At 38.7% G+C, this 26753-nt stretch overlaps 1 protein-coding gene across 5 annotated transcripts in view; it reads left to right on the top strand.

Annotated features, from left to right (window-relative positions):
* L3MBTL3 (L3MBTL histone methyl-lysine binding protein 3) overlaps window positions 1-26753 on the top strand; it is a 120045-nt gene that overhangs the window by 31801 nt on the left and 61491 nt on the right. For all 5 annotated transcript variants that reach the window (XM_068550768.1, XM_068550766.1, XM_068550767.1 and 2 more), the window contains 8 exons: window positions 141-300; window positions 1461-1593; window positions 3469-3553; window positions 5160-5251; window positions 7233-7337; window positions 12334-12469; window positions 14517-14608; window positions 17098-17249. In XM_068550768.1, coding sequence (XP_068406869.1) covers window positions 141-300; window positions 1461-1593; window positions 3469-3553; window positions 5160-5251; window positions 7233-7337; window positions 12334-12469; window positions 14517-14608; window positions 17098-17249 — 955 coding nt within the window. The remainder of the gene's footprint in view (window positions 1-140; window positions 301-1460; window positions 1594-3468; window positions 3554-5159; window positions 5252-7232; window positions 7338-12333; window positions 12470-14516; window positions 14609-17097; window positions 17250-26753) is intronic.

Genomic DNA, 26753 nt, shown 5'->3' with positions numbered 1-26753 from the left:
TCATTCATTCATTCATTCATTCAACAAACATTATTCTTTTATTGTGTTGCTAACAAAATTATTAGAAGAAAAAGTCTAAATGTGTTTTGCAATGATTTCTGTCATGGTTTTAAATTTTTTTCCTTCTTTTCGTCTTCTAGTCTTTTCCGAGAAGACTGGGATGCCTTTCAGGTTGAAGGATCCAGTGAAAGTAGAAGGGCTTCAATTCTGTGAGAACTGTTGTCAGTATGGCAACGTAGATGAGTGTCTTTCTGGAGGAAACTATTGCAGCCAGAATTGTGCTCGGCATATCAAAGACAAGTAGGTTTTTGCCCCCATTCCATCTATAAAATGAGTTTTAGAGTCCAAGGGCCTGGTGCTTGGGAATACAGAGGTTTTGTGCTCTCTGATGTCTGTCATCCAAAAATATCTTTTTTCCCCCAGAGACTTTCCCTTTGGAGACACTTGGACCCTGATCCCACTACTGGGCTGGTGTCTTTGGTCATGTCTGAACTGAGTTGTGCTGTTCACGTCCTAGCTGCAATACAACCTCTGCCTCTTTCTTTAGCCTTTTGTTTACATTAATTTGATTGCTCCCCAGCCAAGAGTATTTAGATTTCTTTGGGCTACATACACATTTTAATGACACTCATGTTTGTGGAAACACACTTTTGTTTATATTTTGGGAGGTCTTAGGTAATTCAGCTAAAACTCCACAAATGGACTGAAGCTTCCCCTGACTGAGAATCCGCTGAATGGCCATAGTGAGTAGTGTGGTAGTTGTGTTACTGCTGATCTCAGGATGGACTGAGGATTCCGAGTCAGGGCCGTCAGCTGTGACTGACGGTGGTGTGACTGCCATTGGGAACTGTCTGACGAGGTCAGCTGATCACCAACAAGGTGTATTTCCTGTACATACTTGTATACTACAAATAAATGACTTGGCATTTATGTTTGAGTGGAGTTTCCCATGTGTTTTAATCAGAACAGGCTGGAGAATTGTCTGTTTTTGTTAGCCACCTGATGTTTTACAAAGTTACACTTGGCCTTTTTCAGTTGGACTTGGCATTCTTAATAATTGCTAGATCCTTGCTTTAAAATTGCCCCTGAAGGCTAGACTATCTCTAAATAATCGATTCTTTTATTAGTATGGATGGCAGCTGTGGAAGACATAATTTTAAACTTGTTAGAACCTGTTACACCTGTAGTGCTGATGCCCTTTTAAAATTATATCATTAATTACATAATTATAATAATTGTATAAATTAATACGTAAGCTAATTTCCACTTTCTATCTTGACAGTGTTATATATGATGGTGGTTTGAAGTGTCTCTTATCTATGATATGTACACCATTCTAATATGTACACCATTCTCCCGGTGGTTAAATATTTTTTTTTAATGATTTTTGTGTTGCTAATCAACATGCAGATATTTGATGGGTATTGTCTCCTGCCACTCTTTTGGGTTTATAAATTCAGCCGAGATCAGAAGGAAGAAAGGGACGTGGGAGAAGACAATGAAGAGGAAGATCCTAAGTGCAGTCGGAAGAAAAAGCCAAAGTTATCTCTGAAAGCCGACTCCAAGGAGGAGGAAGAGCGAGACGACGAGCTGGTTAGTACCCACAGGGCTGCTCCTTCGTGGGTAGCACCGTGGTCCAAGGCACTGGCTCTGGAGCCAGTTACCTGAGTTCAGATGTTGGTTCCGTGACCTTGTTTTACCATCAGGAGGTTACCCACCTGCCCTCTCTGTGTCACTGTCCTCATCTCAAGATGGGAGTTATGAATAGTAGTACCCCTTCCTCAGGGTGAAGAAGTAGGATGTTCTGGAATTTATCACTGCAGTGAGAGAGGCAATAGGAGAACCTTCAGTTTCGCAAACGAATTTTAGATTCCTCTTGACAGCAAAATGCCAATCCCATTTTGGTAAATTGCAGACAGATCTCATAAAACTGTGTGAGTAGGTATAAAATGGCAGATAAATGTCAGGTATATTTAGCTAAAACTAATTCAAAATATGTTAATTAAAACATAAACATCCCCTCTCTAAAATATTTACTAGTAACTCTATATGAAAAGAGAACTTTGAGGTCTCAAAGCATTTTCCTTAAGATCAATATTGAGCAACGATTATTGGCTAGTCACTGTTTTAGGAGTTGGGAATGCAGGGATGAATAAGACAGCAGGAAGACAGGGTTTCTTTTCTCAGGGACATTACATTCTTGTTAAGGGGACATAAAATTAACAAAATAAACCGGGGAAATATCAGCCTATGGTGAGCGCTATGCTGAGAATTACAATAGGGCATTAAGGTGATCTGACTGCTTTAAGTTGGGTTATCAGGGAGGCCTCCTAGGGAGGGTGGCTTGGACAATGTGATCTGAATAATAAGAAGGAACCTGATGTAAAGTTGGGAGTGAGGAGCCCCGTGGGGCAGTGGAATTGCTAAGGAAAAGACCGTAAGGTAAGAATGTGTGTAGCATGTTTTGTTTAAGGAAATAAAGAAGACAAGGTAGTTGAGCCTTGAGGGCTAGGGGAGAATGGAGTAAGATGAGGCTGAAGAGTTCTGTGTGGTCCAGGGCTTTATGGTAAACCAGAGTAATGGGTTTTCACTTTATTCTGAGTAAGATAGGAAGCCATTGGAAAGTTGAAGGCAGGGGAGTACTTTGATATGGTTAATGTTTTAAAATGATCACTCTGCTTTGACATGTGAGAGCAAGAGTAGAATCAGGGAAACCAGTTAGGAGTTTATTGCAGTGACTGAATAAGAGGGCTGTTTAAGATAGAAGTCGGTGGATTTGAGATAGATGCTAAAGGTAGGGTTGTCAGGGTGTGTGAGGGAAAGAGAAGAGTCAGAGATAACTCTTAGCTTTTTGGCTTGAACTATTGACTGGATAATCATGCCATTGCTTGAGAATGGGAAGGCCAGAGTGGAGTATAGTATCTAGTGTCCTTTGGCCCTCGTGAGTTTGAGATTCTTATTAGACATCCAAGCGAAGATCCCAAGTAAGCATCTGGATACATGAATGTGGAGCCAGGGAAGAGGTCAGGGCTAGAGATATGGATGAGGGATATTCGGCAGACAGATGATCTTTAAAACCTAGGAAGAAGGATTAGGTAAAGAAGAGAAGGGGATTAGGTTGCAGGAGATGTCAGCAAAGGGACTGAGAAAGAGAGGCCAGTGAGGTACGAGGGAAACCAGAACAGAGTGGTCCAGGAGCTGAAAGAAGAAAGTATTTCAAGGAGGTGGGAGCTGTATCTGTACTATAACAGAGTGTAATTCTTGGAAATGCTCTTATTTTGTAAGGACCTCAGGCCAAAAGCAGCATAGTTCTCAAGTGACCTATATTCTTACTTTCTTTTAAAAGTTATGAAGTGAAATTGAAGAAGAGTCCCCAAAAAAATAATGCTTTCCGACAGCTCTCTAACTTTTCATTGGTGCCAATTTCATGAACTTTTTAAAATCATCAACTTTTCTTCCTTATTGTAGGAGAACAAACAAGATGGAAGAATCCTGAGGGGTTCGCAGAGAGCCCGAAGGAAAAGGCGAGGTGATTCGGCTGTATTAAAGCAGGGTGAGTTGATGAAAGGAAGGTTTTATTTGTAACTTTATGAAGCTGAAAATATTTCACGCAGGTAGACATTTTAGTCTTAATTGTAATGCACACTGTGGCAGTTAAAGGATCGTTTGGGGGTTTTCTTTGATTAAATTGTGTCAATAAAAATTAGAGTTTAGAAGAAGTAGAGAAGGGGGAAAAGTGGAAATTAGCAGCTTTTGAGTAGTGTCAGGGCAAACTTGAGACCATTTTCCATTATTTATTTTTCCATCCAGTAGGTATCTTTTACTTATGCACTTTGACTAAAACCTCTGTTCTTATTCATTTCCTAAGGTTATAGATTTTTAAAGTTTCCTCTCAACCATGACCTCCTGACCTGGTACCTTTTTTTTTTGTTTGTTCCTCAAGGAACACTTTATTCTCATGAGGAATCTAGTCCTTTATTCTCATGAGGCCCTGCCCTTCAGTACTTGGTGGATGAACTCGCTGCCTTACTCATCGTGGACCTTGGGTCATCTCCATAGATGCCTCCGTGTGCCCCACTAGGCTGTATGCAAAGGAAGGACCTGCCGCATCTGCCTGGCCGGTCCTCCATGTTAGGTCGCTGTACTTTGAACAGTCCCGTTCCGACCTGCCAGTCACATTGTCCCTGCAAATCGAGGCCTGAACCCAGTGCTTCTCTTCAGGGTTTGGCTGCATTCCTCACTCATTCAGCTCTTAACTCCTCAAAAAGAGTTTGAGGTATTTCTACCTGCGTCAAGCACACAGCCTAACTTTTACATTTCGGGGGAGATGACCTTCTATCTTATGCCACCGAAATTAAAGGGAGTAAATTCTCAGTTACTCTGCACTCTGCCTCAAAAGTGTCTTTATCCTGACTCTCCCTTCCCCTTCATTTCTACTCTCAGGGCTCTGGCCCTTCTGTGACCTTGTCCCTTCAGTCACTTCCCCCTCTTAGGTGTTCCATTTTTTTTTCCTCTTCATGGGCTTCATCATTGCCTGTTGCAGTCTCATCCCCAAAATACCATTCCCCCAATTTTAATACCCATCAAGCTGTTATACCGTTTCTTTCATTTTCATTTTTTGTCAAATTAATCCCAAATAAAATTGATATTAGCTGACTCCATATGTTTATCATTTATGTATTCTTTTGCTACTTCAATTTGGCCTTTGGCACCTTGATTTCCCGCCCCCCCTTTTTTTTTTAATCTTGGAGAAAGATTAGCAGTCCATCCCTGACCACTCAGTGCACTGACCTTTTCTCAGTCCTCAACTTCTTGATTCCTTAGGAAAAAAATTTTGAGCATCCTGCTTCTAGAAGAAGCTGTTACTTGCTGTAGCTTCCATGGTACTGTTCTTTCTTGGCTTCCTACTACATCTTCTTCATTAACCTTAAGTTCTTCTGCTTCTTTTCTCTACACTCACACCTGGATATACACACAGTTCACTTGTTAGCTCTCATTTCTTTGGAAGAGGAGCCAGGAAAAGAGATGGAGAAATACCAGCCATGAAAGTAAGAGAAGAGCCAGGCCTGGGGATAGTTAGGGAAGTGAGAGTTCATAGTGTACCACTCTGATTTCTTAGATTTGGGAATTCTATCATTTTAGTCTCATTCGCTTTTCAGGTTTGCCTCCTAAAGGAAAGAAAGCTTGGTGCTGGGCGTCCTACCTGGAAGAGGAAAAAGCTGTGGCAGTGCCAGCAAAGCTGTTCAAGGAGGTACAGGCCCTTCTAAAAACATTGTCCATAATGCTTCTCTGGAATTGGTACTGCCGTTTCTACTGTCTGTTTAGGAAATGTGACTTGGGATAATTTCTCAGACATATTGTTTTTCATATGTGGAGGGGTGCCTCCGAGGGCAGCTAGCATTTATACGCACACCTTCCCCAGTGCCACGTGCATGACCACACCCCACGCACACACGCGCGCGTGCTCTTTCTTCTCAATATTTACCAGGCTTTCTCTCATTGATTTTAAAAGAGATGTTTCTACTACTACTGAAAAACCAGTAGATGAAGAAGAACTGGCGTAAAATTTCATGTCAACATCATGTCTTTGGGAGAATAAAAATGAGTTACTGTGGTTTACGTAATATCACAACAAAACATCGAAAGATGGGTTACTATATAACTATAGAAAAATATTTTATCATAAGTGATTTAGAATCAATAAAAGTAGTTCTGAGTGGGAACTGCTGTCTCTAGGCCAGACCAGGGGTCAGTAAACTTTTTCCATAAAGGACAATAGAAAATATCGTAGGCTTTATGGGGTATGTGGTCTCAGATGTAACAACTCGACTCTGTTCTTGTAATGAAAGTAGCTAGAGACAATATATAAATGAATGAACATGGCTGTATTCCAGTAAAATTTTATTTACAGAAACAGGTGGTGGGCTGGATTTGTCCCTTAGACTGTAGTTTGCTGACCCTTGGTTTAAATGATTTAATTATATTTAATCATGGTATGTAATAAATCTGCTATCAATACTTTGTCATATTTGTATGAACACAGAGTTTTTAAGAAGTGGTGAGTATTCAATAAAATTTTTTAAAAAAGTGGTGAATAGTAAATGTTGGGATGATTACATCTACATTAAAATATTTAATATGTAATAGTCATTGCATATGACTTGTTCTGTATAATTATTTTCTGCAACTTTGGTCCTTTGCAAAATAGACTTTTTTACAAATTTTTTTGAAAAGCTTAAATACAGCTAATTACTTGAATCAGTAATACATTCATGTGATTAAAACATGAAGGTGCAATAAGAAAATTGTATGTACATATAAGCAATATATAGACACAAATCCTCCCCTCCCTGTCTTTAACCAAATGATAACATATGTCAATCCTCCCCTCCCTGTCTTTAACCAAATGATAACATATGTCACATACTGTTTTGGACTTTGCTTTTTTGTCTAACTTAGTTTGGAGATTATTCCATCTCAGTTCATCTGACCCCTTCATCAGTCTTTTATACTGATGCATCGTATATATCCATCTTATGTTTGTTCCATAATAATGTAAGCTGCTCCCTATTGATTGACATATATGTCATATATGTATGTCATATATATTACATGAGTATGACACACATATATGTGTCAGTCAGTAGGGACCACCTTAAATTATTATGGAACAGCTATAAGATGAAATGCTATATGTATATATGGAATGTATAATATATATACATGAGTCTTTTGGTAAGTAAATGCTTTGGTGAGTAACCTCGTACACCTCTCCTTTAGCACATATGTGGCTATCTCTGTTGGATAATTTCCCAGGATTAGAATTGCTGAGTCCAAGAGAATGTTCTTTTTTATGGATATCGTGAGATTGCTAGAGGTTGTACAAGTTTATATCCCTATTAGCGATGTCTGTGTGCGTCTCTTTCCCTAGAGCCTTGCCAATGCACTGTAACCAAACTATTTGATCTTTATCGGTCTGATAGGTGAAGTATATTTTACCGTAATTTTACTTTGTATGACTCTTATGGGGGAGGTTGATCATCTTTTTAAATCGGTAAGACATTTAAATTTCCTTTTCTGTCACCTGTTTATCGTCTTTGTCCATTTTTCCATGAGATGACCCAGTGATCCTTTTCTTTTGGATTTTTGGGAGTTGCTTATGTATTTGGTTATATAGTCTTTATTTAAGAATGGTGATCACTCACTAAAACTGCTGTCATTTTGCATTTTAGTGTCAATCTTTTCCATATAACAAAAATGGGTTTAAAGTTGGCATGAAATTAGAAGGCGTGGACCCTGAGCATCAGTCTGTGTACTGCGTTCTCACTGTGGCTGAGGTAAGCTTTGCCTCATCTTTATTTTTAAAACAAAATAGTGATTATAGGGATTTAATAATGTGAAAAGGTGCCATTTGTTGAGTGCTTACTTTATGCCAGGTGCGGTGCTTAGCGTTTTGTAAACATTACCTCATTTAATCTTTGCAAGAACCCCTTTTCATCCCTATTCTATCGATGAAGGAGCTGAGGCTCAGAGAGGTTAAATGAGGTATACAAGGCCACACAGCTTCAAAGTAGTAGAACCAGGATTTGACCCCTGGTCCGTCTGACGCCATAGGCTTCACCATACCACGTTCCTTAACATAAGGAACAGACCAACGGATATTTATATTACTTTCAGTATTTCAAGGTATCTCTTTGAAATTTTTCGGGAAAAGATGTCCAGGTCAATTAGGTATATCTTAGTCCAATATATTACTGAGAGCTCTTAGAATTTTTTTTTTTTCCTTTATGTGCTTGCCTCCTTCTTGTTCTCTTCCTTGAGTCAGGGGAATGTATGTTTTAAAATTTTCCTCAAAGAATAAGACCATTGTGTGTATTAGTTTTACTTATCATAGTTTTCCTTCAGTGACTTAGTGGATTTGTAAGAGGTTTGGCTCCTACACAACACAGTCACGTCTGATAGCTGGATGATGACAGTCACCATAAATAATAACATACCGTTCCACAGCATGTACCATGGGACAGATGCTGAGCTGAGTGTTTTCCATGTATTAGCTTATGTAGTTCTCAGAACAGTTGAGATTTATGAAAACATTCAGTAAGTTTAGACTGCTTTTGAGAAGTTGGCTGTAAAAGACAAGGGAAACTTTTTAAGGGAGGGGTGTGTGTGTGTGTGTTTCAACTCTTGGTTTTAAAGGAAATTTATTTTAGTTTGTCTAGTTTTTTTTTTTATCATAACAGTAATGTTTGCTCATCCTGGAAATGTCAGCTAGTGTAAGAGTATATATTATTAAAAAATAGAAGTTCTGTGTCCACCCTCTGTTTTCCTCATTCTGTATCCCAAAGATAACGGCACTTATGAGTTCATGGTGTTCCTTCCAGATGTTTTCTCTGCATGTAAAAATATGTATAAATATATTTTTCTCTTTTTTACATGTAAGTGATATCATACATAATATTATGCAACTTGCTTTTGTGACACTGTATCTTATATATTATACATATGTGATATTTTTAACCAGTGAGTAGTATTCCATTTCACTGAATTGCTGCAGTTTATTTAATTGTTCTCACATTGATGAACAATTGAGTGGTCTTCACTTTCTCATTATTACAAACAGTGCCTCTGTGAGCATCCTATATATTTTGGTGTTTTTTTTGTTTGCTTTTTTTTTTGATTTGTTTTGTTTTGTTTTTTGCATAGTGAGTATGTCTGTAGGAGCCATCCCTAGAATTACCAGGTTGAAAGTTAAGGATGTTTAAATTTTGATGCATATTGCTATTTTGGGCTCCAAAAAAGTTTATCAGTTGTTAGATTTTCACCAAGAGTGTACAAGAATTTGTCTAAGCCTAAGAGATAGTTTTTTCTTTACTTTTTCTTGCTCTCTCCCTCATCCCTCCCTTTTTGTTGTAATGAGAAGAGACTGGCTAGAGAATGCTTGAATTCTGAAGAAGTCATTGGGGAGCAGAGGATGGGAAGGCTCAGAGAGAGCAGATAATTGACAAAGAAGGGATGGGAGAAGATGGGATGCAGAGTATATGAGGAGGTCCAAGCCTTCTCCAGCAGGAGGAGTCTCTCCTTGGGTTCTGCAGGGGGGAGCAGGAGAGGGTGGGTGTGGTGGGTGTGGGCAGGTTTGCCAGTTTGGAGGCAGCTTCTGGAGGTAAATCGTCAGCTGAGATTGACGATAGAGATGGTGGGATTGGTAGCTGAAGGAGAGGGAAGAGGTTTTAAAAGGCCATTGTGAAGAATGGGAGAGGGAACCGGCCAGGCGCGTCTAGAAGGATTGCTGTGCAGTAGGGAGAGTGCGGTAAACAGGTACATTTGATTCGCGTTATTTATGGTAGTTATATTCCTTACATACTACTGAACCATTGCGCTTAGGGGAAATACAGGGTTAGGTTCCTGGGAGCCTCTGGTCACAACATTCTCGTCAGCCGATCAGCACTAACCTTGTTTTATGTTTCTGTTTGAAGACAACCTGTTTGTCTATTGTTGATTCCGTAACATTGAACTCATGGCCACCAGCGCTGTAACTCATGCCTGATGAAGCTTATCTGTTAACACATATCTTCCCTGTCAGGCACTTGCCGGCCTTCTTGTACTTAGGAACACTACCTAGCACTTCAGTACTATGCTTAGGGGCGGTTTTAAATAGCAAAATCACAACAAAAAGCACAAAACATGAAAAAACGTGGCACTAAATAAGTAGGTAACATAAAGGACACTTGCTTGTTAGGTGAGGTACGACACACGAAGGCCGAGCATCTTGCCTTGTTCAGCCTCAGCTGGAAACTTGCATGATGGGTGAGTCAGATTTTTCACACTCTGTGCATGCGCATGTCCCCAGACCCCACAAATATTATTTTGGGGTTACAAATGTATTTTATCAAGGTGAATTTGCAAATACGGAAACCATGAATAATGAGGATTGACTGTGTGTCATCTTTTTCCCTTAGCACCAGTCCCTAGACCAGGTATAGGTGCAGACTGGGTGGATACTTGGGATGATGGAGTTTTGTCAGACAACATTTTAGGGCAACAATTTAAAATGTTGATAAAATATTTTAAGTGACTGCTAAGGAAGGAGGCTCCAGAGAAAGGAAGATGCTAGAGAAAAAGCAGAGGAATCAATGTGAGACGCCAGAGTTTTCATTGAGATTCAGAAGGAAGTGTATCGGGAGAAACTGGGTTAGCAAACTGAATGGATGTTTGAATTTAATTGTTGAAAGGCAGCGCCGTTTCTGATGGGACAAGATCCGTGGGAGAAGAGGAAATGCAGGGAGCAAGAGCTGCGGTATTGGCTGAGTCATCCGTGTGCCTGGTGGAGCTATTCAGGATGGAAAGGAAGAGAGTGAGCCAGTGCTTAGTGTGATGAGTGACGAGGGATGTTTGGGAGGTAGTATGCAGGATGATAAGGGCGAAGTGGTACAGCCACGTGGCACAGGCCTCAGAGGAGCAGCGTGGAGAGCAGGCCCGGAGCGTGGTGTGGCCTGAGGCAGTAGGCCACGCTTGGGCCTCGGAGGGATGGAGAGTAGGAGAAGGAGTAGCCTCTGCTTGAGGGAAGGCGTCAGAGGGAAGAACCAGACGTGCCTTTGAGCAAGGAAGTTGAGGATGGAGGAGGTTGTTTACCGAAGGGTTTCGGAGGGCGTAAGATATAGTAGAGAGAGTATGGGGGGAGTAGTGGGAAGTTGACTGCATGGGGCAGAAGCTCAGAGCAGTATGACCCTGAAGGATTGAAGGGATAAATTACTGAAGGGGCTTGTTTCTTAGGCACTGACCAGAGACAACTGAGTGTAAGGCAGGGTGGGCCTGCCTAGCTCCAAGGCTTATAAGAGAAGCAGCCCCTGAGCTCCTCCTTGGCATGGGATGGGTGGGGAGCGGCCACCTACCCTTCTCGAATGATTGTGCTTCCAGAGACCCCAGTCTCGGCTCTGCAGGGTGTTCTTATCTCTCTGGGGGGAGTCAGCTTATTTTCACTTTTATATATGTAGCATTAATACCTTCTATTTTTTTAAATACTAATATATAAGATAAAATATTTAGAAATCCATCATTCCCTTTTGCCTCTTCTTTCCCACTTCTCAAAACAAATCATTGTTAATATTTGGCATCTGTCCTTCCAGACTTTTTTTTTTTTACTGTGAATTTACGTATATATGTGTGTAAGTATGTATATAAATGTGTGTCTAAATACATATACTTTTGTGTGTGAGTCCATGTATGTATTTATGTATGTATGTGTGGGCATGTGTATATATGTATACACACATAATATATATACCCACACAAACATACAAAAATACATACATGGACTCACACGAATATAATTTTTCTCATAAACTGTGACTCACTCTGTAAGTTTGTTCTGCCACTTGAATTTTAACAGTATGCCCTAGAGAACTCTTCATGGCAGTAACTGTACAGCTTCCTGATTACTTTGGGATTGTGCATTGCCCTGGCTCCGCACTCCAATCTCAAGCTTCTTGTTCAGACTTCTGCAAGGCAGGTGCCCTGGCGTGGTCAGAGGTCTGGTGTGGCGTGTGGTTCCACTTGAACACATCTGCTGTGCTAGTGGGAAGGAGACTGAGAGGCTGAACTGTCTTGAGAGCCCAAGGCCAAGCGTGACCCGGCGAAGGCCCCATAAACCTACATAACCTTTTTTTTTTTTTTTTAACTGAGAACCTCCCCGAGTGGGGCCCTAATTTAGGCAGATAATGTGGTATCAGCATTCGGCATGTGTTACACAGAGTGAGTTTTCACTGGATTCCAGGGAGCCTGTCTCATCTAAGTATGAATCGGGGAGGCTCTTCTTTCTTTCTCCCCACTCTGCTACTAGTGGAGAGGAGAATAAGTTGACTTCTCCCCGTGTCTGTTCCAGCTGTGGTCTGGCTGGATATCGCTGTGTGTGGAGCTTTATAAAGGACAGAGAGCTAGCACTGAGCCAGTGCCCAGCAGGGCACCCACTCTGGCACCCTGCAGGAGCTGTGCACCCCGTGCTGCCACCTCCCCTTGGTAGCATGTGCTTGTACAATGTAGGGAATGAACAGAGGACTTGTCTGCATGGGAGAATTGTCACCCAGGATCCATGTGCTCCTGGCGGCACTGAGGATGATGCCGGAACACTGTAGCTCAGCTCTTCCCAATGTAATAGCCCTCGCCTTTAGATTTTGCTATTTGTTCACTTGTTTTTGTGGCTGTTAACGAGGGTGCTTTGGTGAACATAATCCATATCATACTTGACATCCATGTTAATTTATTTTTGTACATGTGCAGAAATATTCTGGGTTTTTTGTTTTGTTTTGTTCTTTAATCGACCTCCTTTACCTGTTTCAGGTTTGTGGATACCGGATAAAGCTGCACTTTGATGGATATTCTGATTGTTATGACTTCTGGGTAAATGCAGATGCTCTGGATATTCACCCAGTTGGGTGGTGTGAGAAAACTGGCCACAAACTCCATCCTCCAAAAGGTACTGTCACTTTTTAATTTCACATTTTATATTCTGAAACACTTATTTTCTTACATCTTAATTTAGATTTTTAAGAATTCAGACTTTATGATTATTCAGGTGGGCCCAAGTTTAAGCTTATTGTTAATGATGAAAAATGTTTATTAAAGTGAAAGAAATTTAGGGCTTCCCTGCTTGCGCAGTGGTTAAGAATCCGCCTGCCAATGCAGGGGACACGGGTTCGAGCCCTGGTCCGGGAAGATGCCACATGTCGCGGAGCAGCTAAGCCCATGCGCCACAACTACTGAGCCTGCGCTCTAGAGCCCATGCGCCACAACTACTGAGCCTGCGCTCTAGAGCCCATGCGCCACAACTACTGAGCCTGCGCTCTAGAGCCCATGCGCCACAACTACTGAGCCTGCGCTCTAGAGCCCATGCGCCACAACTACTGAGCCTGCGCTCTAGAGCCCGCGAGCCACAACTACTGAAGCCCACGCACATAGAGCCTGTGCTCCGCAACAAGAGAAGCCACCGCAATGAGAAGCCCGCGCACCGCAACCAAGAGTAGCCCCCGCTCGCCGCAACCAGAGAGAAAGCCCATGCGCAGCAACAAAGACCCAACACAGCCAAAAATAAATTAATTAATTAAAAACAAAATAAAATAAAGTGAAAGAAATTTAAAAAATAGAATCCTACTTAGGAGAATAAACTATGTCCATGTACTTACTTGCATCTCACGTGACATCTGCTTGATACTTAATTTTGACTACAGGTTTTAGCTACAGATTTCTATTTCATGCACACACACAACACACGCACAAATACATCCTTGAAATATGATTGAAAAGTTAGTTCTAACCTGTTTACATAGCTAAGTGTATTTACTGACATTTCAGTAAATAAAAAATTTCTTGAGAAATTATGCATTGAACTTACATATCTGAATATTTAGGAGACTGGAAAGGAGAATATAACACTGAAAATCAGTTTAGCTGGGGGTTGGACTAATAGCACTTACTCTTTTATTATTAAATTCTTTATATTACAGTCTGCCAATGCTTCTGTCTGTTTCATGTTTACAAAACATCCAAGAATAACAGATCCCATCTTTTTCAGTTCATCCCTAATATGTTTAATAATTTCTTATTTCCTTCCTTTTCATATTACATTCAGTATTTTTTGCTTGATGTCAAAGAACCAGGTTACTAGTTTGATATTTTTGGCCTGTCTCAGGGTTATTGGGTTTTAATGGACAAGCTATCCTTTGGTTTTAAGTGAAAAATTAATGGCAGAATAGTATTTTCAGATAACTGAAGGATCAAACAGAAGCACCTAGAAAAGATAAGGATGAAAAAGAAAATCTGTAAGCCTTTGTATAAATTGGCCTGTTACATATGGTGAATTATTAGCTGTTCCTTTCACACCAGCCTCTGGACTTTGATGGAAGTAGAAGAGAGCACATGAGTAGATAAAATTAAATGCTCAGTTTCCTTTTTGAAGAAAATGTTGGCTTTACCAGCATTAAACATGAAATTGTGAAAATTAGGACATTTCCATTATTGTAATTTGCCAACATGCTTACTTCATAAATCTTGAATTGTCATTCTTGTGGTGACAGGCCAGAAAGATTTTATCTGTTGTTATTACCATTTTTTCCAGCTTCCCACTTGTTCCTACAAGTTAGTCTCCCAGAGTAGAACGGGTGAGGGAAAAACAAAGAACTCAACTACTCTAGCTCACTGCTGAGGAATTCTACCTAAATACTGGTAGAAATGGTCTGGTAATAAAAAGAAGTCCATCTGAGTACAATATATGTTTGCTTTCTTACACCTTTTCTTTTCATCCATTACCATTCATTCAGAATTGAAAAAAATAATATAATTTGTTGGAAATAAATACCCTGTGTATAAAAATACATAGATATAAATTATGAGTTAATACTATCTATTTAAAGAGTCACCTGATTGCTTGATTTTGGCATGTTGGAGTTACAGATAAAAGTAGGAAGGGAAAGCTAAGTGTGAAATATTTTGGTATTTTACTGTGTGTTTATATGTGTTTACCCTAGGGTATAAAGAAGAAGAATTTAATTGGCAGACTTATCTCAAGACATGCAAAGCTCAGGCTGCTCCCAAGTCATTATTTGAAAATCAGAATATAGTAAGTACCTCCAAAATACTTTTCCTTTCACAGGAAGTGGCTTTTGAGTGTTTCACTAGATAAATTACAAGGGATAACAAGAAACTATAATAAATTTTATAGCTTTGGTAAATACAGTGCTCTTATCTTAATTAAACTTTAAAATTAGCTTAAAATCATCATGAATAAATATCTGTTTTTAGCCATATCATGGCTGTCTTTTTTTGTTAAATAATAAAAGGCAACATAGTATAAAACCTAGGTATAATTTACAGTTAAGGTGCATAAGAAAAATTGTGACATTTCATTGTTATGGTCACTTGACTTTAGGAGTGCTGTTCAAGTGGGATTCACATAGTGAGATGCATGTAGCCCCATTTAGATTTGCATGCTAGAGACTATCATTTAAATCTTCTCTCCAGCTTCTAGCTCTGTTCCGCAGTGTAACAGAAGCAAAGTCTGGATGTGTTTGTATTTTCTACTTCTTGACCTGTTGGCATCTCTGAGGAGGCCTGATATGTTAGCCTTCTTCCCTGCCCCAGTTCTGATCTCATTGGAAAGAACAGAGAGCAAGCAGGTGGAAAACCAAAGTCTCATCTTTATAGTTGGTGTAAGGGCTCAGTTGGAGTACATGCATGGCCTATATCTGCTGGCAGATGAGTTTCTTGATTCTGAGCCCTGGGGTTAAAGAGGTTTACTGGCCCTTCCTACCTCACCAGCCAAGCCCAGAAGCACTGGACCAGGGCAGACTACCCTCTTGCAGGACAGCTCTTGCTCCTAGAGGGGCAGAGTGGAGACTGGTATGCCCTGTAGGCCAGCTTACTCTTCAGGGTGTGACCAGTTCCTCCTTCCAGATTCACCAGTTAGGGACAGTGAGTGAGAGTGTAGAGAGAGGCAGTCATGTTTCACTTAGGAATTCCCTCCAAATAAATATCAGGAGTGGGGAAAAACCTTCTCACCCACCCCAAATACCCTCATTTGGGAAATGACATTAACCGGGTGTTTTGAGGGCATCAGTCACGGCTGAAACATTCTCTAATCAAATTGTGAACATAAGCCAGGTTGAGTTAGAGAACTGGAGAGGGATGTGTGTGTGTGTGTGCATTTAGGTAATTAATAGAGATAATGAGCCAGGTTATTATTTTTAAATGTCTTAATTGAGAGGATAGCTTAATTGCTGAAATGTAAATACTGCGTAGTCATTCGGCGTCATTCTCCGTCAGGACAAGGGAGTAAGGTCAGTCAGGTGGAAAACTCAGCAGTCTGCTTGCTGTCACTGCTCCAAGTTTCCTCATCCTTGTCTGGTTCTCTGGTGATGAGTTCAGTCAGGGATTTGATCCACTGCCTTGAACCATCGTCTTAAATTCTGTGCATTGCTAGCACAAAACTTAATCTTGGGCTGTGTGTTCGGTATCTAAGAGGCAATTAATTTTTCTATTTCTAGATTCCTCTACCTTAGAATACTCAAATATTTACGGTCAGAACACTGATAAATAATTTCAGGGCTTACATATGTAGTAACAGTATCTGTGTAGCATTAGTGCCTGATCCTTCGACTCAGACAGAACTTCACTCTAACATATTCAGATACATGGCTGTCCACATTTTTGTAATGATAGCTGTATAATTATAGTAAAAAGAGAGATAACATCTACTTTGCTTAAAGTGATTAGAATAGTATCTGTGCGCTTCAGTCTGGACAGAAGGATTTTTTTTAGAAGGGCTGAAATGATTTGTAATGTATTGTGATTGATATAACTGATATTCAAGTACTTCTCTGAGATTAGGATACTTTTCCTCACAAAAGATTGTAAGGAGTGTTTACACCTGCAGCACCTCAAGAACTAAGTCTTACTGAGCTTATTATTGTCTTAGTTTCATGTCCCAGATGGCTGATAATCTGTGGATTTCCTTATATTACAAACTACTTTGAATGACTGTATGTGTTAACAGCCAGTTCTTTTCGTGCTATTGTGAATAATATCTGTATTGTTGAATCAAAGTTGTAATAATTTGCAGCCTTTTGTATAGGAAGATGACCTACTTTCAGTAGAGTACTCTTTTGAAAGACCTCTTTTCAGAAGTGGGAGTGAATTTATACTGACTTACACACATTTTTAACTTAAGTGCTTATTTTGTGTGAAATAATTTTCATTGTTAAGTCTGTAATAAAGGAAAAGAAAAACTGAAAGTAAACTCTACAGTAAATAAAACTTGCCTAACTCGTGTAGTCATCTAAAGTACCAAGACACGTGTTAAAATTAATTAACTTTGCGAGGTTGTGGGTGTGTAAGTTTTAAAGGTCCAGATAGTTAATTGGGTGTAGCAACAGGGCATTTTTCTTATTGCTGCTTGTTGGAAAGCAACTCTGCTGTAAAAGTGGTTCATGATTTTTAAATTATGTGAATACAGTTGATGGATGCCAGGCCTTCAAGCAGAGGTGCAGAGAGGGTGCAGGTCCTTGCTGTTAAGTGTGTGCTTATCTCTAATTAAATCTGTATGTTTCATAGACAGTGATCCCATCAGGCTTTCGAGTTGGAATGAAGCTTGAAGCTGTAGACAAAAAGAACCCTGCATTCATCTGTGTTGCTACGGTAACAGATATGGTGGACAATCGTTTCCTCGTACATTTTGACAACTGGGATGAGAGCTATGACTATTGGTGAGACATTTTTTCCATTGCTGTGTGCTTTATTAATTGAGTGTTTATCCAAGTACATGATTTAAAAACAGTAATAATGCAAAGCTTATGACTAAAGTAACAGTGCTCTGTCCCACTCTTTCCCATTTCAGATTTTTAACTTTTTACCTGTTCCATATGGCCTATATTTCTAAATAACACCCTTTAATTCTACTTTGTGATTTGTGTTTTAGTTGACTTCCTCCTGTGGAAGTGCAATTCATACCACACTCCCAACAGACACTCACACGTGAATGTATGCACAGACTCACACTTCCCCTTCATCTCATTTTTCAGGAAAATATTTTAATCTTCCTTTCATGTTTTCATGCCCAGTAGCTAACTTAACTATTTATAATTGCTGAATACAAATGATTAATTGAGGAATATTGTTTTTAATCCTTATGGGTGTTGACTATACTACATAAAGTGGTAGGAGCAACGTAATTATAAAATTACATAATCATAAAATAATTATAATAAAACCATGAGATTTTGATTAAGCAATTGAAATAATGACTTTTCATACCAAATTCATGTTCATTGATGAAACTACAATTCAGTTTGCTGGTGAAAGTCATTTCTGCACTGTTTAGTTCCTTCTGGAGAATACTTACAATGAGAAGTGACAGACATCTTTATAAAATAAGGCTAAGGTTACAGTAGCAAATGGAGTTTAATTTATATAAATGTAGCTCAGTTTCAGGAAAGCTTGTTTCCTGTCTTTTTCAGTATGTGTATATTTAAATATTCAGTAGAGCCATCAATAATTTCCATTAATCCTCAAATTGGATTCTCAGACAGGCATCAGTTTTACTTGCATTGTTTTAAAAAAGGAGAGACAGTGAAAGCCATTTGCTATTCAGACTTTTAAACGGTGAATTTTTAAAATCTGAATTACATGTTACATATGGTTTTCACAGAATTTTTTTAAAGTAGTTCCATGATCACATCACATAGAGTCAAGTACTTGTCAATATTTTAGTATGTTTAACCCAGCTTTTTTCTGCAAAGCATAATTTTCCTCATAGGATATCTTTTTATTCAGTTTGCAATCAAATTTATTATTGAAACATAAACCATTTCAAGTATATACAAAAGTGAGAATAATAGAGTGACCCTCCTGCAGCCATTACCTACCACCAGCAGTTACCAATTTATATCAGTCTTGTTTCCTGTGTTTTCCTACTCCTAAATTCCCAACACCAGGATTGCTTTGAAGCAAATTCCAGATACCATGGCATTTCATCTGTGAATGTCTCTTCCAAAGATATTCTTTTTCTTTCTTCAAATATATAAAGTTATAAATGGCATAATGTCGCTAACATACTTAAACATTCTCCCCCAATTGTCTTGGTTTTCTTTCTTTCTTGCTTGCTTGCTTGCTTTAGGTCCAAATAAGGTGCACATTTTATGATTGCTTTGATGTTTCTCTTGATCAATTTTAACTTATAGATTCCTAGTCCGCCATCATTTTCTTCCCCTTGTAACTTTTATTGAAGAAACCAGGTTGTTTTTCCTGTTGAGTCTCCCACATTCTGGGTTTGCTGATTGAATCCTCATGGTATTGCTTACCATGTTCTTCTCTTTTTCGTATTTTCTGCAAACTGGTGGTTTTTGTTTCATTTAAAATTATGTGTACCTATCTTGAGTGAGTGAATAGATGAGAAAACTGTAAATTCAGAAATATTGTAATCTGTCCTGGGAGGAACATATTTCTCCCTCCTGTGTTTGATGTGCTGTGATGGTGGCAGTACCAACTTGATGACTAGGATCCAGTCCTTTTATTAATAAATGATACTTTAAAGCGGTAGTTGGAATTTGTTGAAATGAGAGCTTTTTGTTTTTAAAGTTCTGATTCATTTAGGGAGAATTGTTTTTAGAGCTTTTGCCTGATTTAAACAAAATGGGTGGATGTTAGTTTCAGTTATTTTTGCGGTCTTATAAGTATTACAGGGTTTAAAAGTGTAAGCTGCTTATTTGACGTAAGATGCATTTCCTTTAAAAACATTCTTCTGGAAAAAAGTAATGAGGAATTCTAGAAGAATTTGTCACATTTTTCTTTGATGGCAAATGCCTAGGGACTAGGAAGCATCCTGGGTTCTTATTAGAAAGAGCAGGGGGAAAAATTGATCTCTTTCAGCTCTGATTTTGCACTCTTATGAGCACAACCAAATTATTTTTAGAATGGAATGTACTTTGAGGATATACTTATACTTCTAACTCTTGAAGTTATATCTTGTTAATTGTCAGAAAAAGAATAACGGTGTGTTCTCTGCCTCAATATACAATTAAGGCCCATTGAAAATTGCTTAAGTGCACTGGAATTTCTCCAGCCTTATTAAATATTATGTTCTTTGATCTTCGAATTTTGGAATGGTTTGTATCTGCATAAATTACTTAGGTATGTAATTGAGGATACAAATCGGGTTGCTTTCCCAATTTAAAATAGTTTGGAAATGAGATTTTTTCCCTTTGAATTGGACAGTGATCTTATCTCTTTTTACCTTAGTGGGAATTTGAAAGTGCTCACGCACGCATGCACACACACGCGTGCGTGCACACACACACACACATTTGTGGTACTGCATGTTTAATTGCAGTAAAACATTTCTTCCTTCCAAAGAGGAGTGCTACGTGGGATTTAAATTTATGTAGGATTGAAGTAGTTTTTAATGAAAGGAAATAATATACATATATTAGAATAATAATTGGTTTACCTCTGGGTTTCCTCTGTGCTTTTATCACTGGTAGTTGGTAGTCGTTTAATTCTATCCCCTTGACAGTGATTAGATTTAGGAATAATCCTAAATATCACAGAATATTGGAATACGGGACAGAACTTTAAGGATGGCAGAAGGAAAGCCCTCCCAGTGAGGATGCCACCATCCTCCCGGAGCAGCGTGTGGCCTCTTTCCCTCCATCATCTTCCGATGCGTGAGGGCTGGGCTCCACAATGAGCAGTCACCCCCTCTCTTCCCTCAGGCCCTGGGAAGGAATCTTGCTTTAAAGAAATGTTATTTTCGGAATAGATGCATGTATTTGTATAACCGAATCAATCGCTTTGCTGTGCACCTGAAACTAGCACAACATTGTTAATTAACTATACTCCAATATAAAATAAAAAATTAACAAAGTAATAATATTAATAATAATCATAAATAATAGCAATATGTGACCCAACCCCCCCCCCCCAAAAAAAATGTTATTTTCACGTGACCTTGTCTTTTGGGAACCAGGAAACCATGACAACAGGAATTAGGCGACTGTTGACTAGAGTGAGGTTGCCACTTCAGCCGTCTTTGAATTTCAGTCCAATATCGCAGTGAGTTAGACTGAAAAATCATCAAACAGATCTGTGAACAAGAGAAGCATTGAGTTAGTGAATTAGAACAAATATGGGGCTGGGGCCTTTTACTGATTGTTTCCAAGTGGATTGCAAACTTCTTCTTTTTGTCTTCCTGGGGATATGGGATTTGAACTGGACCATGAAGAATGATAGGAATTAGTACTTAGATGTTGTCATGAAATATTCCAGGAAAGCACTGCTTATGTTTAAGCCCTTGGGGCAAAAAAGGGTATGTTTGGGGTATGGCAGCCCGGGGATTCAGTAAGTGACTTAACTCCTCTAAGCTTTAGTTGCCCCCTTTGCAGAAAGGATTAATAGTCCCTATCTCACAAGGTGGTGTGAGGATTAAAATAAGGATTTTAGAAACAGAAACCAGTTTGCAAAAGGTTGAAGAGATAGCTGTAAAGGACATCAAGCGGAGAAGTTTGGCCCTGAAGGTGAAAGTGGATTATTGCCTGACGGGGAGTCAACCCTTAAGGAGGGTTTCCTGTGCACAGAGAGTGTTGAGCTTGGTTGAAGGAAGGAAGCCACTGTAGAGGGAGAGGGGAGATATTTGAGACTGGATAATTGAGGGTACCGCGTCCCATAGGAGGGGCTAGCCTTGGGAAGAAATAAGCTTTATTCTCACTCATGGAGGAAATGAAGACAGGAAAGGAAAATTGACGGGAGAGTGATGAGGTGGCACCTCCTTTATCTTTTCCTAGTAGTCACTGTGTTAGTGAAATCAGGTTTTAATCTTGAAGCAAATTACGAATATTGAAAACAGCCACTGTGGGGAATGGGTTTGGAAATGAATTAGGGATGAAAAGGAGAACTATGATGACTCCGTATGATGAGGTTTGGGGTTTAGTAGTAAAACCGAGTGTTGGAAGCCCTGAAGAGTTAGCACAGAGTGGGAGCCAGGAAAGTGGGCCCTGGGAAATAAATTGACAGTCATCATGCTCTGGATTTAGGGAGTGAGAGGGGCCAAGTGTGCTGTATTTCTTCAAAGAATCTAAACCATTGCTTGAATGAAGACTTTGAGGTTTTCCTTAAGTGAGCGTCTTAAAATGTTCTTGTTTGACTCTCTGCCGAGATCTGGGGAGCCCAGCATGTGTGCCTTGCTTTTGTTTAGCTTTTGGCTGTGACTGATACAACCAGGGTCCCTTTCTTTTTAACCCAAAATCGCTTAACCTCTCAGTGTTTCCATAAAATGAGGATCTTAATGTTTGCTCACTTTATATTACAAACATGGATTTTTCATGAATTATTACTTCTGTTATTATTTACCAGTCTAGGTCTGATTGGATCTTAGCAGCCTTCATAAATAATTTGCACTTACTTGTGAAGTGGACTTAAAAAAAAATTTTTTTTTGAGATGGAGTTCTTTAACAATACACATAAAACCCCAAAGAAAGAAAGGAAAGGCACAGGGAGCAACGATTTGCCAAACGTTTCACCGTTAGTTGTTCTTCAATATATTTTTTCTTGGTTACATTTCTGCTTCTGAACACTAGATGGGACTAAGAGATGACTTGTGTTTCAATAGTAACAAAGGATTTCACAGCCTTCCAACTTCTGAACGAAGTGTTGTTTGTTTATTGAGGAGCTATAAGTAAACTAGATAAAAAGAGGGCTATTTTTATTTTCATTATTGAGACAGTTTCCTGGTTTATTTTAGACGGTGACTTTGATCAATATTTAAATAATATTAAAACCTTATATAAGATTCAGGCAATACAGGAATGAGTGGCCAAAATATGATACAGTATTTTCCTTACTTGTAATTTACAGAGAAATCCAGTAGAATCAAAAGAGTTAATTATGTCTAATGCTTTTATTTCAATCAACATGAACCTGACAGATAATTAGAAGTATTTGATAGTTGTCTTAAATTGGGAAGAAAAAAATTAAAGTATTATATACTTATTTTTTCATTTTTAAGGATCCCTGTATCAATTAACAGCTTTCCCTAGAATAAGATAAAAATTTCTCTAAAATAAAGGCTGCATCATTACTAATAATCCATAACCAAATAATTGTCTAGGAAAGAATAGTACAGCTGGAAATCGAGCTCCATAGTTTTGCTTATACAATTTATAATAATGCCTCGGAAGGAATTGGGTATTAAAATATCTTTTATGAAAATGTATAGTGTAAGAAATGTACCAATTGCCATATGAACTGGGCGGCATTATGTCTTCCTTTCACATTTCTAAAATAATGACATACACATACACATGTAACCCTATATAGATTAAGAAAAATAATAGTGTAAGGGAGGGTGGGTAGGAGATATTCAATAAGTGAATAAAAACCTTCAACTATAAATTTAAAGGTACTTTCTACTGAAATGATTTTGAGAAAAATCAGCATTAAATTGGGGTTCCATCAGCTCATCTTGTGTTACTGGTCAGAGCTGCTCACTTGGAAAGATTGACTTGGAAAGTGGTGATTGTATGTTAGTTCACTTACAACATTTCCTGGAAAGTTCTCTGTAGTCTGTTAAGTGTGCAATAGCATTATGTCTAAAAAAGCAATGTATATACCTTAATTAAAAAACACTTTATTGATAAAAAATGGTAACCATCTTCTGACAACACAGGATTGCCACAGACCTTCAATTTGTAAAAAATGTGATCTTTACAAAGCACAGTAAAGCAAAGTGAAATAAGGTGAAGTATGCCTGGTGTAGAATAACTTCAGTCTTTAATATGCCAATGATGTATTTTGTAAATCTCTAAGAGGGAGATGTGTTATTTTCCTCAAATATTTGATCATAGGGTCCTGATGTTTTTTTTAAAACTTCATGATTCCTATCATCTTTGAGAACACAGATGGGAAATGTTCTACCAACTTTTTTTTTTAAGGTTTTAATTGTAATATGCCTCTAGATGTCTGTATATTTTGTAATACTTTTATAACTACTCCCTTGTAAGTATAGCCTCTACTTCCTTATATTGTGTTTGCCTGGCAAAATCCCAATTCTGGTTGAATCTGACTTTCTGCCTACTCTCTGCCTGTGCCTGAGCGGTTGAATATAGCTGGAGAAAGACGCCACATGCTGACTGGCCTAACTCACTTTCATGACTGCTAACCTCAACGGGGCCCTTAGTCCTGCCCCATAATCCTGCTACATGTCCTTGTCTATTCTTCCAGGAAATTTCACTCCCCTTTTTATTCCCTCAAATCTTTCACAACCCCTCTCCTTTTCTCCCACTCAGTTGATCAGCTTGCTTCCTGTATCACTGACAAAATAGACATGCTCAAAAGAGAGGTCCACATGCTCCCACCATGTTGTCTCCCCACCTTTCTGATCTCTATCGAACCTTCTCTCTAACTGTGCGTGATGTCCCCCCGCTCTTACGCTTTTCTGCTCCCTCGCACAGAGTGAGTTTTCTTCTGCATTGATAGGTCATCCCTCTCTTTTGAATTATCCCTACAGTACCAAAGCAGGAGAAGGGATTTTTGTTTGTTTTGGTAGCTGTTGTAGCCCTAGCACCTAGAACGGTGCCCTGATCATGGTAGTCGCTCAGCATATATGTCTTGAATAAATGAAGGATATTTCCCATCTTTTAAAAAAAAGTTTTATTTTGAAGTAATTCTAAACTTAATGTGCAGAGATTTCCATATATGCCTCATCCTGCTTCCCCTGAGTATGTCCCAAATTAAAAAAAACCCAACAACCTCCCTTTTTCTAATTTCTCTGCTTCCTTTTAAAACACAACCCCTTAAATGTATTTTTTGAGTTAGCTATTCCCATCTCCTTCCACTCTCTCTCTCTCTTTTTTTTTTTGGCTTTCCATTTTATTTATTTATTTATTTAATTTATTTTTTATACAGCAAGTTCTTATTAGTTATCTATTTTATACATATTAGTATATATATGTCAATCCCAATCTCCCAATTCATCCCACCACCACCACCCCTGCCCCCCAGTTTCCCCCCTTGGTGTCCATATGATTGTTCTCTACATCTGTGTCTCTATCTGTGCCTCGCAAACTGGTTCATCTGTACCATTTTTCTAGATTCCATATATATGCGTTAATATATGATATTTGTTTTTCTCTTTCTGACTTACTTCACTCTGTATGACAGTCTCTGTATCCATCCATGTCTCTACATATGACCCAATTTCGTTCCTTTTTATGGCTGAGTAACATTCCACTGTATATATGTACCACATCTTCTTTATGCATTCATCTGTCGACGGGCATTTAGGTTGCTTCCATGACCTGGCTATTGTAAATAGTGCTGCAGTGAATATTGGAGTGCATGTGTCTTTTTGAATTATGGTTTTCTCTGAGTATATGCCCAGTAGTGGGATTGCTGGGTCATATGGTAATTCTATTTTTAGTTTTTTAAGGAACCTCCATATTGTTCTCCATAGTGGCTGTATCAATTTACATTCCCACCAACAGTGCAAGAGGGTTCCCTTTTCTCCACACCCTCTCCAGCATTTGTTGTTTGTAGATTTTCTGATGATGCCCATTCTAGTCGGTATGAGGTGATACCTCATTGCAGTTTTAATTTGCATTTCTCTAATAATTAGTGATGTTGAGCAGCTTTTCATGTACCTCTTGGCCATCTGTATGTCTTCTTTAGAGAAATGTCTATTTAGGTCTTCTGCCCATTTTTTGATTGGGTTGTTTGTTTTTTTAACATGGAGCTGCATGAGCTGTTTATGTATTTTGGAGATTAATCCTTTGTCCGTTGATTTGTTTGAAAATATTTTCTCCCATCCTGAAGGTTGTCTTTTCGTCTTGTTTGTAGTTTCCTTTGCTGTGCAAAAGCTTTTAAGTTTCATTAGGCCCCATTTGTTTATTTTTGTTTTTATTTCCATTACTCTAGGAGGTGGATCAAAAAAGATCTTGCTGTGATTTATGTCAAAGAGTGTTCTTCTTATGTTTTCCTGTAAGAGTTTTATAGTGTCCGGGCTTACATTTAGGTCTTTAATCCATTTTGAGTTTATTTTTGTGTATGGTGTTAGGGAGTGTTCTAATTTCATTCTTTTACTTGTAGCTGTCCAGTTTTCCCAGCACCACTTATTGAAGAGACTGTCTTTTCTCCATTGTGTATCCTTGCCTCCTCTGTCATAGATTAGTTGACCACAGGTGCGTGTGTTTATCTCTGGGCTTTCTATCCTGTTCCATTGATCTATATTTCTGTTTTTGTGCCAGTACCATATTGTCTTGATTACCATAGCTTTGTAGTGTAGTCTGAAGTCAGGGGGTCTGATTGCTCCAGCTCCATTTCTTTCCCCAAGACTGCTTTGGCTATTTGGGGTCTTTTGTGTCTCCATACAAATTTTAAGATTTTTTGTTCTAGTTCTATAAAAAATGCCACTGGTAATTTGATAGGGATTGCGTTGAATCTGTAGATTGCTTTGGGCAGTATAGTCATTTTCGCAATGTTGATTCTTCCAATCCAAGAACATGGTACATCTCTCCATCTGTTTGTGTCATCTTTGATTTCTTTCATCAGTGTCTTATAGTTCTCTGAGCACGGGTTTTTTACCTCCTTAGGTAGGTTTATTCCTAGGTATTTTATTCTTTTTTGTTGCAGTTGTGAATCGGATTGTTTCCTTAATTTCTCTTTCTGATCTTTCATTGTTAGTGTATAGGAATGCAAGAGATTTCTGTGCATTAATTTTGTATCCTGCCACTTTACCAAATTCATTGATTAGGTCTAGTAGTTTTCTAGTGGCATCTTTAGGATTCTGTATGTATAGTATCATGTCATCTGCAAACAGTGACAGTTTTACTTCTTCTTTTCCAGTTTGTATTCCTTTTATTTCTTTTTCTTCTCTGATTGCTGTGGCTAGGAATTCCAGAACTCTGTTGAATAATAGTGGTGAGAGTGAACATCCTTGTCTTGTTCCTGATCTTATGCTTTCAGTTTTTCACCTTTGAGGATGATGTTTGCTGTGGGTTTGTCATATATGGCCTATATTATGTTGAGATGGGTTCCCTCCATGCCCACTCTCTGTAGAGTTTTTATCATAAATCGGTATTGAATTTTGTCAAAAGTTTTTTCTGCATCTATTGACATGATCATATGGTGTTTATTCTTCAGTTTGTTAATATGGTATATCACATTGATTGATTTGCTTATATTGAAGAATCCTTGCATCCCTGGGATAAATCCCACGTGATCAT

The sequence above is a fragment of the Eschrichtius robustus genome, chromosome 9 (genome assembly GCF_028021215.1).
Source record: "Eschrichtius robustus isolate mEscRob2 chromosome 9, mEscRob2.pri, whole genome shotgun sequence".
In the NCBI taxonomy this organism is placed as follows: domain Eukaryota; kingdom Metazoa; phylum Chordata; class Mammalia; order Artiodactyla; family Eschrichtiidae; genus Eschrichtius; species Eschrichtius robustus.
This window is presented reverse-complemented; position numbering and strand designations above follow the sequence as displayed.